The 10,261-nt window shown below is 53.4% G+C and overlaps 1 protein-coding gene across 2 annotated transcripts in view; it reads right to left on the bottom strand.

Annotated features, from left to right (window-relative positions):
* Nucleotides 1-55: 55 nt before the first annotated feature.
* Kiaa0930 (KIAA0930 ortholog) overlaps nucleotides 56-10,261 on the bottom strand; it is a 38,810-nt gene continuing 28,604 nt past the window's right edge. For both annotated transcript variants that reach the window (XM_021630863.2, XM_060388900.1), the window contains exons 7-10: nucleotides 9,709-9,903; nucleotides 7,050-7,212; nucleotides 5,921-6,079; nucleotides 56-5,588 (exon numbers count right to left, since the gene is read on the bottom strand). In XM_021630863.2, the coding sequence (XP_021486538.1) occupies nucleotides 5,548-5,588; nucleotides 5,921-6,079; nucleotides 7,050-7,212; nucleotides 9,709-9,903 (558 nt within the window). In that variant the 3' untranslated portion in view covers nucleotides 56-5,547. The remainder of the gene's footprint in view (nucleotides 5,589-5,920; nucleotides 6,080-7,049; nucleotides 7,213-9,708; nucleotides 9,904-10,261) is intronic.

Raw genomic sequence — 10,261 nt, 5'->3', positions numbered from 1 at the left:
ACCAGACCCACTTGGCCTTTCCAGTATGCCCATTGAATCACTCTGGTTTCTCGAATTGGCTTAGGTCTTTTGAGTAAAATTGTTTATTCAGAATATAATCAAGGTTCACTAGAAACAATGGTTATTTCAAACTGAGCAACCTAATTGCTTTATTAAAGTCAGATTCCAAAATGAAAGCCATCCACATAGAGGAGAATAGTTTTGATAGCCTGTTGGCTTACATGAGGCTGTAGGAGGCAAGTGAGTGACACTGTTAAGAACAGGAACCGTTCTTTTATCGCCCATTCCTGGAAGCAAGCTTTCCCTTCCCTAGGTTTTCCAGTGCTTTGTTACTTTAACAAGCATAAAATCCGATGTCTCCAATTGACATGGGTATATACAGTGAGCTACAGGGATTGCATTATTTTACATTTCTCTCTTCTACAAACAATCTGGAAGGTTTTCCTTTCCAGGGAGCATTTTCTTCCAGGCCGACAGCAATGTATGAGTCAGAATAAAAGACCTGAGAGCAGAACTGCCTTCCCAAAGCAGCTGGGAAGCTGGAATGCCGGCCCTGCAGCCAGCCTCCAGGGCAGAGACTTTGGGCCACTTGAAAGAGCTAGCCAGGGGTTGACAGGGATGGCAAAGAGGCATGGCTTACCTGCTAAGCTGCTGCCTCCTTCCCACCACCTTGTAGTTAAAGGGACCAGTTCAGAAAAAACACTCCTGGGATGTCTAGGGTAGTAACTGGTTCCTTACGGTGTCCTCTCAAGACTCTTTCTCTGCTCTTCCACTGCAGTCCTAACTCCAGTGTCTACAGTATATTAGACCCTCTTTCTTGTGACATAAATAAGTCATTTGGCATGTTTTAGAAACCCTACGCATGAAAGGTGGCTGTGATGTGTTCAACCTGTGATGGTTGCAGGCCCTGAAAAAGCCAGGCCAGCCAGAACCCCTGAGCCCACTCAGCAGCCCAGAGGTGCTCAGTCACAGAGGTGCTGTGCGACAGGGAAGGTCAGATGCCTGCTGGGATCTTTCCTCACTCCCACTTAGTGCCCAACTTTGATTCCAGCCATCTTCCCACGACTGTGAAGGTTTTTAGGGGATTCTCTCAGAAAAGCTTTTGGGAGATTTCAGTCTAAAACACTGCCAGGGTGTATTTTCATGGGAGGACAGAACCAGCCCAAAAGGCATCATGTGATCAGCTTTGGAAACGCCCACACCTCTGGCCAGGATGGTCACTAGCCCCCTCCTAGGGTCTCCACAGGCCAGCAGCCAGCAGGACAGCCCTCCCATTGGATGGCTGCTATCATCGGGTACCATTTCAGAATGGTATCTTGTGGCAAAACTTGCAACAAAGTCAAGTTCATTCCTATCCTGAAACATATATCATTAAAAGAAACAGGTACAGATCTGGGGCACTTCGAAGAAAACTCATTTTAAATGTCTGTAAAATGCAAAGCAATGTCTCAAACATGAAACCATAAAGCAAAGTCACTAGCCACCACAAAGCCTGCCTTGAGTGGCTTTCTGTTGGATGTGGGTGTTCATGGGAAAGCCAATCACAATTCACCATACCAACACTGAATGTATGTGTGCTACCATGTCTTTGTTCTTCGTTGAAATGTTTTTTTGTAGAAATCACAAGTTTTGAAGTAGCCACTCAAAATATATATATATTTATATATATATTTATAAATATATATATATATATATTTTTTTTTTTGTAGGTGTAATTCTCATACACTAATTTTGGAAGAAGTTTGCTATTTGGATCTACAAAGTAAGGGGCTGAGGCAAAAGAAGTTAAGAAAGAGCTGAGGGATACAACCCAAATAAGAGCACAAAGCCCTGGGTTCCACCCCCCACCCCATCCCCAGCACAGCATAAAACTGGGCACGGTTGGTGGAAGCCTGTAATCCCAGCACATGGAAGTGGAGGCAGGCTCATTAGTCATCTGTTACATAGTAAGTTTGACGGAAACCTAGGCTACAACAGACCCTTGTCTCAAAAACAAACGGACCAAAAAAACCCCTATTGACAGCTCATGGCCCAAAGTTACCTTGGCAATGGAAAACTTAACACAAACTGTCAGCACACCATGGCTTCCTGCACTTGTGGGGATCTACCTGCTGCGGAACTCAGATCCCCACCCCAGCCACAAGCTGTCAAGTCACATAATGTGTGAGGAGTTCCGACGGTGGCCCGTGGCCACTTGTCTCAGGCTCAGAGAAAGGCCTGGAGGTTCATGTCAGTCTCTAATCAGTGAAGGCCTACCGGTACCGCCACTCTCAGAAGGACAGGCAGCACTCTGGCTACCTCCCTGGAAGGGCCATTGCTGATGCCCCAAAAGGTTAGTTATGTCTTTTCACCTGGCCTGCGGGCCCCAGGCCCATCCAGATGATGCATCACCTGCCATTCGAGGGTCAGCGACCTCTGTGAAGCATGTGAGCCCATGGCACCTGCACATTTGCATCCCTCAGAGCCCTCAGTCCTTTCAGGTGTTATATTTATTCTTCAGGGTGACTATGTCCACAGGGACAGACCTACAGAGGTGAATGAGCCTGAACAGAGAGAAGCCATTGTGATGTCAATGGATTTTGAAGTGAGAGATGACAGCCAACCTGAAAAATGGACAGGACCTAAATCAGCAACACTAAATATACATCCAAAGTTTGGGCCAAAAACTTAAAACCACTTAGTGACAATGTCAAAAATAAATATATTTATTGACTAGACCAGCTACACAGGGCCTGGGATTTCTTTTAATGAAAATGCTTTTATTTTTTTTTTTTGAGACAGGGTCTCATTATGTAGCCCCTAGCTGTTCTGGAGCTCATTCTGCAGACTAGGCTGGCCTCAAACTCACAGAGACCCACCTGCTTCTGCCTCCCAAGTGCTGGGATAAAAAGCATGTGCCACCACACCTGGCTTATTATTATTAATTATTATTTCTTTTTTGCCTATGTTTTAAATAACAAATCTTTGGTGGTGTGGATAGCTTGGGCTGCCAATGTGGGTAGCCAGGATTCCAGCAAGATCCCAGGAGGCAATTCGGACACTACCTGAAGAAACAGGGATGCCTCCTACATCCTGGACACAAAGCAAACAACACTTTCCTCTCAGTGTCCTAAAGACTGACACCTAGGTTTCCTCAAAACACAACTGGACTTGAATTCCAGGTGCTATTTGTCACCCTGTGTTGTATGCGGGCAGGCATGCTACCAGAAACATTAAAGATGGCCTCAGAAGCCAGTCAACCCCAGGAGGATTCTGGGCGCTTTTGTCACTTGTCACTTTGAGACAGGGTCTCACTACGTAGCCTAGGCTGACCAGGAACTCTGTCCTCAGGGCTGAGACTGCACACATGTGCCACCGTGTCTGATATCAGCTACTTGAAAAGGTAAACATCACAATTCTAGCCCAGTGCCCAAGGGCATCAGAACATGTTTGGAACTCCAAAGTGCCCTTTGGAGAAAGGGGAATATGACCAAATATCTGTATACTAGGGGACAGCGTGTGGTTCAGACCATAGACTAGGGCTCAGATCAAGCTTGCCTCCTGCCACTCTTCCTCATGGTTCAATTTTGAGGTCACTCAGTCTCTATGGGGTGCTTTCCTCCTCGACAAAGAGAATGATGGTACCTAAGAATTGGAAATTGCGCTCGCAGCCATCAATCTGTTCTGTGTGCCACAGAAGCCCTACATACACAGAGCCAAGTTCCAAGGTACAGACTGTACCTACAGCTTGGGAAGTGCTCGTACTCAGTTACCGCAGCTTAGCAGAACCAGCCTTGCCCAGCAAAGACAGCATGGCTGAGCTCTGGGGGAAGGATCCCCAGAAAAGAGAAGCCATGGAATTGCTATGGGTCTAGCCTGCCTCAGTCATCCACAGAAGACACACTCAGCTCTATTTCCCCTCCAAGATAATCAAGTCCAGAGTGTTCAGACCCCAGAATGGCCAGATCCTGAAGTGGCAGGTTCTGTGACCTCCCTAGAAACAACTGTGGGGACAGCATTCACACCCTGCAAAAGAAATGGCTATCCTAGACTACAGGGTCACATCCTAGATTAGAACAGAGGCCCGGGCTCCAGCAGAATACCAGTGTCTAAGCTTACGCACTATTTGTTCCTTTGGAAGGAGTTATTTCAGAGAAGGTAGGAGAGCGAGCTTCCTCGCCACCTAACACCCACTCCTAAGACTCAACCCGAGCTATGCAGAACGACAGGTGAGCAAACCCTGACCCAGCCATGCACTTGAACCCTGGAGACTTCAGTGAGGTAGGTGGTATCAGCCCCATTTTACAGGTGGGCAAACTGAGGCAGAATGAAATGCAATAGCTCGCTTTTTAATAACAACATACAAAGTCTAGAGAAAGCCCCAAAGTAGTCCCCACTCCCAGAGACCAAGGAATGGAGCCAGACAGAAGCCATGCCCCTGAGCCTGCTCTCCAGCCCAGAGGGCCTGAGCCCTACATATACTGCTGAGTTCTCCAGAATCTGGGGCACTAAACCCAGCAGCAACAGGAGGCCCAGCTTCCAGTTTATTCCAGGTGGGTGGAGGAAGCCGTAGCTAGAGCACATTGCCAGGGTGAGGCTTGGGCTGGTGACCCACATAGCCCCTTGCACCCACCGAGAACAGCGCGGGCTCATGGGCAGCCCACTCTGGTCCTCTCTGCCTAAGAAGCCAGGCTGAAGACCAGATCAGCTTGCTGACCAATGCACAGGACAGAGGCGACAGCACCACCCTCGCTCTGAGCTCCAGCCCCAGGGTGGTTCTGCCTACAACTTTCCCGGGAGGATTCCACCCTGGTCCCCCTCAGACACCCCTCAGCAGAAATACCCTCCCACCTTCCTTCAGAACCGAATCCTGCCTCCCTCCAGCCGAGACTGACGCGCAGGTCGTCTCGGGGTCGGAGGTGTGGGTGTTGGCGGTGTTCTTTGGATGGAAGCAAAGGCCATTCTTGGGGATGGGGGCCTGTCTGCCCAGCTGGAGGCTAAGACCCATCCCGGAGCTGGGCACGGGGCGAGGTATTCCCAGCCGGCAAACAGCTCATGCTCTCTGACTCCCAGCTGGGACCCATTGCGATAAGTAGTAACTCTGGGGAACAAGTTGGGACTGAAGTTCGTCAGTACTGCATTACAGAACCTCCAACTGGCTTTGTGTAGGATGTGTGGACAGCGGCCTGGCACAGAGCCCCAGCAGGGGAACGGGAGCCGAGGTCAGGAGGTCTAAGAACATTCTGGAAGCTGGCAGCCCTTCACGCTCTCTATGACCTCTTGGTGTCTCTGGCCCTCTTTGGGAGCAGAAGGCTCTCCAGAGATGGGCCAAGGGGGCCAAGCGCGGGCACAGGGTGGGAGCAGAGCCAGCAAGGGAGGAGGACGAGGCACTTCAGTTTGGGCTGGTGTTCATGGAGTCGGCCCTGGCCCCGGGAGTCGAGCGGCCCTGCCTGGCTGTAGCTCCGGTGCTGGCTTGTCACAGAAGACCCCGGTGGCGGTGACAGGTAGGCACTTGGCAGCATTCCCAGGGCCAGGCAGGGCCAGGTCTCCGTGCAGGCCCCACGCACACTAGGTCATCAGGATGGGTTTCTGCCGTACTTCCAGGATGTCTAGGGTGACAGGAGGGAGCAAGCAGGGTGGGGACACTCTTGGGAGGGAGCCACAGCTGCCCCCACACACCCACCATTTCTGATCGGGCCTCATAGGCTGCAGAGGTCATCACCACCCTGCCCTCCCATGCTAGCAACAAATAAGCACAGAGAGAAAGGCCAAGAGGAACAAGACCCCCATAGAGAGAGACTCTAGAAGCAACACCCAAACGTGATCAAAGAGGGGCCAGTGAGGACAACAGGGACACATGTGGTGGGAAGCCACTGGCCATGGAAAGGACATCCCGCCGAAGCCCAAGCAGGAGGCTCTGCAGGGCTCTGCCCCCACATACCTGTTAAGATCCGATGCAGTGGCAAGGTGACATAGGTCAAGTGTGCATAGAGAAGGAAGTTTCCATCAGCTCTATTCAGCTTCAGCCAGGACCCGACCAGGGACCGTCCTGTGCCGGACAGGGATCGAGACCGCAGGTTGGTAGCATTGTGCAGGTCGGCTGGAGAGGAGAAAGTCAGGTCAGTGAGCCGGTGTGGGAGCCTGGGGGAGAGGCGACAAGACACCAGCAACTCTAGACTGATGCCATTCACAAATGTTCCCTACCAAGTCCCAAACACCCCAGAGCCCTGCCTCCAGGCCTTCACACCCTCCTGTCCACCTCTACCTGGGCCTGGGCCTGGAAAGCACTCAGGGTTCACCCCAATGAAGTCTCCCCTCCTCCATCCACTCAACACACACACACACACACACACACACACACACACACACACACACGCACACACACCAGAACTGGCTGGCATGGTACCAGCTCGTGCTAAGGACGATGAGCAATGTTGGATGTTCCTCCCAGAAACTCCCAACTCATTCCTGAGGGTCACCCCTCTTCCCTGAACCCCACTTTCCACAGGATTGATGGAGTGGCCAGTTTGCCTACCAACCCCCAGTTTCCCTGGTCCAAGACTGAGGAGCCTAGTCCTACTGGCAGTGACGCTGACCCTGAGAAGGTTGTGTGCGCAGAGCAGATGAGTAGGTAGAACCAAGGGTTCCAGGGACCTCTGGGCAGACACCAGAAGGTCACTGGCAGGGCACAGGAAGGATCTGATTCAGGGTGACTCATAGGAGACCAGGAGACAGAGAAACGTTAAGATTTACCCAGGACAGAAGGTTTCCTGAATGAGGAAAGCTGGCCCAGGAAGCGGAAGAGGAAGAGCAGAGCCTCTGAACATGAGGTGGCTGGACAGCCTGAAAATAGGGCTCTTGGAGGCGGACCCCTGGGCCATCTATGCAGAGCTTTACCCCAGCCCTGGGGTCAGCACTCCACACCCGACTGCCTCTCTAAGTGCCACTGGGTTGATCAATGTGAGGACAACCAACTGCATGGATTGTGGGGGAGTGACCACACAGACCGGTGAACGCAGCCAGAGCAGGGGCTGTTAGTCTACAGGAGCACCAGGGGAGGGACCAGTCACCTCCACCATCGTCCTCTCGGAAGAACTCCTCGCTGTCGTTGGCCGAGTGCGACTTCTTCATCTCTGCGATGCGGTTCCGAGGCACCTTCCTCTTGAGGGACGGGGAGAAGAAGGCCGGCCGGTTGTTCCGCTCCGGGGTGGGCGGGGTGCTAAAGGAGGTCACCTGGGAACAAGGAGTGCAAGTCACAAGGGTAGCAGGAGCAGACCCTGCCGTGAGGCCCCAAAGCCACTCGGATCCTGCCTACAAAGATGGCCCGAGCAGGGGCTGTGGTCAGAGCTGCCGGCCTGAGGGCCAGCTGTCCTGGCCGGGCGGACGCTGGGCGCTGGAGGCCAGCCGCACACCCAGCAACTAGTCCTGCCTAAGGAGGGAGCAGAGCTACCACCAAAACTGACAGGGGGCCCCTCTTCCACATCTCAGCATAGAAGAGGCGCTGCTCAAATGCCAGGTGATGGGCTGCTGGTGTGGGTTACACACAGCCACACTGTACCAAACCACACCCCAACACAGCAGCTCACGATGCCCGTCTGACATATAAGCAGATAGGACAGACAAAGGGCAACCCTGATCTGCCTAAAGCCACGGGGGCCTACACCCCACGTCACCCTTGGGCCCTTCCCTCTAGTGCCCAGCCCCTTTTACAAGTGTTTAGGCTAAGTAGTTCTCTGCCCGTCTCTTCTCCTCCCTTCCAAACACATTCAGTCCCAGCCACCAACATTCTCCACACTCACTTAGGGGTGAGGTGGGCACAGACTGGCACAAGACATAGGTTCCCTGCCCTCAAGGAGCTCACAGTCTGCTGGGGGGGACAGACTCAAGTGACAACCACAGACTGCATGCTGGTCGCTGAGACAGAGAAACGGAAGCACAGGACATGGAAGCACAGTGGAAGGAGGGACAGACAGCCTGCGAAATCAGAGTAGGCTTCCTGGAGGAGGTTGCCGCTTGAGCTGGGTCTTGAAGGACGAGTAGGAGTTCGCCAGGTGAAGAAGGGGGGGAAGGGCGTTCCAGGCATAGGGAACTTGGCCCATCCCCTCCCTCCTCCCCACGCAAACAAGAATCGGAGCAGCAGATGAGCTGGGACCGAGACTTCGGGGCCCCATCGGCCTCCTCGTCACAGCTCCGACATCCACCAAAGTCCCGGCGGCTGCTGGGCTCCAGACGGTCCTCCCTCAAGCCAGGGAAGTTTTTCAAAAGATAAAAAAACAAATACCAGAAACCACAATAGACACAGTCTGCATTTCTTGTACACTGGTTACAAGTGACCCCCGAGGACAAGAAGACAAGCAACAGTTGTGTACATGGGCAGTGGGCTTGGATCCTGGGTGACCTCAAGACCCCTCCCCCAGGGCTCTGCACCTCCCTGCTATGAAGGACATGGCTAGAGGCCATCTCATCCCTCCTGGCCGCTCCGACTTGATGGAAGGGAAGAACTGAGGCGTGGGTGAGTTTAGTGACTCATAGTGGGCACTCAGCAAACAGCACCCAGCGCTGTCCAGCCTGGGTCACATCTGCACACCTGTGCACACGCACTTTCCAGCATCAAAAGTGCGACGCAGAACTGGGCAGGACCGGGCTGTCTGTCACCCGGGAGCTCAGAATCCAAGCTACCTTCAGTCCCAAAACAAGAGGGGCCCCCGCCTGAAGTGCCCGACACTTTACAAAAACCCAGCACTTCTTGGTTTCGTTCGGCTTATAAAACACACTAAGTGTAGACGATGCCAAAAGAAAGAAAAAGGCGGCACCCAGGAGCTGACGAAAGCAACAGCTGGTCAGGCACTTCCTCTCAGCAGCAAAGAGGAACCACTTGATTTCTCTTGGCTGCCACCTGATTGGGACACCTCACATGGCTAAGCGTGAGCGGTGCCCCTGGCACCCCCACACCTCAGGAAGCAGGTCCACGCCCCACTTCTCAAAGAGAAACAGAAGCTTAGAGAGGAAGGAGACTTGTTCAAGGTCGCCTGAACAGCAGAGCCCGGGATGCAGCCCGGGTCTCTCCGACAAGGGCTGACTGATTCACTCACTATAGTAGTCCCGTGCGCAGAGCCTTTCTCACACCTGAGCCAGGGGTCTCTACATGGCCGTGGATCTCAGCTCCCCACTAGGGGCTGAGTGAGCTCAGAGGAAGCAAAGCCTGAGGTGCCTGTTGAGCCCTCAGAGCCGTGGCAGGGGTAGAATCCCCCCACCTGCCCTCAGGGTGCTAACAGATGGAATACTCTAAACAAATGAGCAGGCCCAGAGCGAGCCTTGAGCTTTACGGCTGTCCTTGTGGGACAACAGAGGTGGGGAGAAGCGGGGTGGGCAGCTCTTCCTGGTCCCTAGCTGGCTCACTGTAGAAACACTTATGTGCCACAGCTACCCAGCAGGTCTATGCAGACAGGCACCAGGCCTGGGTCCTAGTCAATTTCTTCTGTTCGTGACCCCTAGGATCTGACCTCGGAGCAGCAGCAGCAGCTCAGGAGAGCAGAATTAGCTGTGGCTTGGGTATAAACCTGCTGGTGACCTCAAGCCAGGCACCTCCCCATCTCTGAGCCTCAGCCTCCAAATCAGCAGTGGGGATCAGCCGGGTGAGAGCTCCCTCACCGGGGCTTTGGAGAGAGGGAGCCACAGGAAGTAAATCCAAGGGTCAGGAGGCCCCTCCCCCAGCCATGCAGCCCTTACCCGCTCGTGCATGGGCGAAGCTGGGCTTGAGTCTTCTTCGGTCCCACAGGGGGAGGTGTCGCCAGTGGACACGCGGCTGACTGCCATCTCTGCATGTCCCTTGCCCTGGGGCCCCTTCATGCGCACGAACTCCATATTGTTGTACTTGTAGAAGCCAAATGACATCTTCTGGGCCATGCGAGCGGCCACACTCACCTATGGTAGGTGGGACATGGCCTCCGTCAGCACAGTGGGGCTGGCTTCACAGGCCCTCTCTCTCAGGACACAGCAGCCGGTATTGCCATCTCTGAGGCCATCTTGAGGGAGTGTGAGCCACAGGGAACCCAGTGAGCCAAAAAAGTAGTCTAGTAGGGTATGTGTTCCAGATCCCCTGGCCAAGGCTGTTCTCATTGCCCTAACCACCCATAGTACTAGCCAGGACCTTAAGCTCAGGGCTGCTACTCCACCTCAGGGCAGACAGCACCAGCTGTAGGACGGTGGCCTGTGCATCTGTGCTCCTTTTGCTGCTGATTGGTCAGGGGTGAGTTTGGGGAGTGCCACCAGTACTAGGCCA

Source organism: Meriones unguiculatus, chromosome 8 (assembly GCF_030254825.1).
Source record: "Meriones unguiculatus strain TT.TT164.6M chromosome 8, Bangor_MerUng_6.1, whole genome shotgun sequence".
Classification (NCBI taxonomy): domain Eukaryota; kingdom Metazoa; phylum Chordata; class Mammalia; order Rodentia; family Muridae; genus Meriones; species Meriones unguiculatus.
Note: the sequence above shows the minus strand (reverse complement) of the source record. Positions and strands in the feature narration are given on the sequence as shown.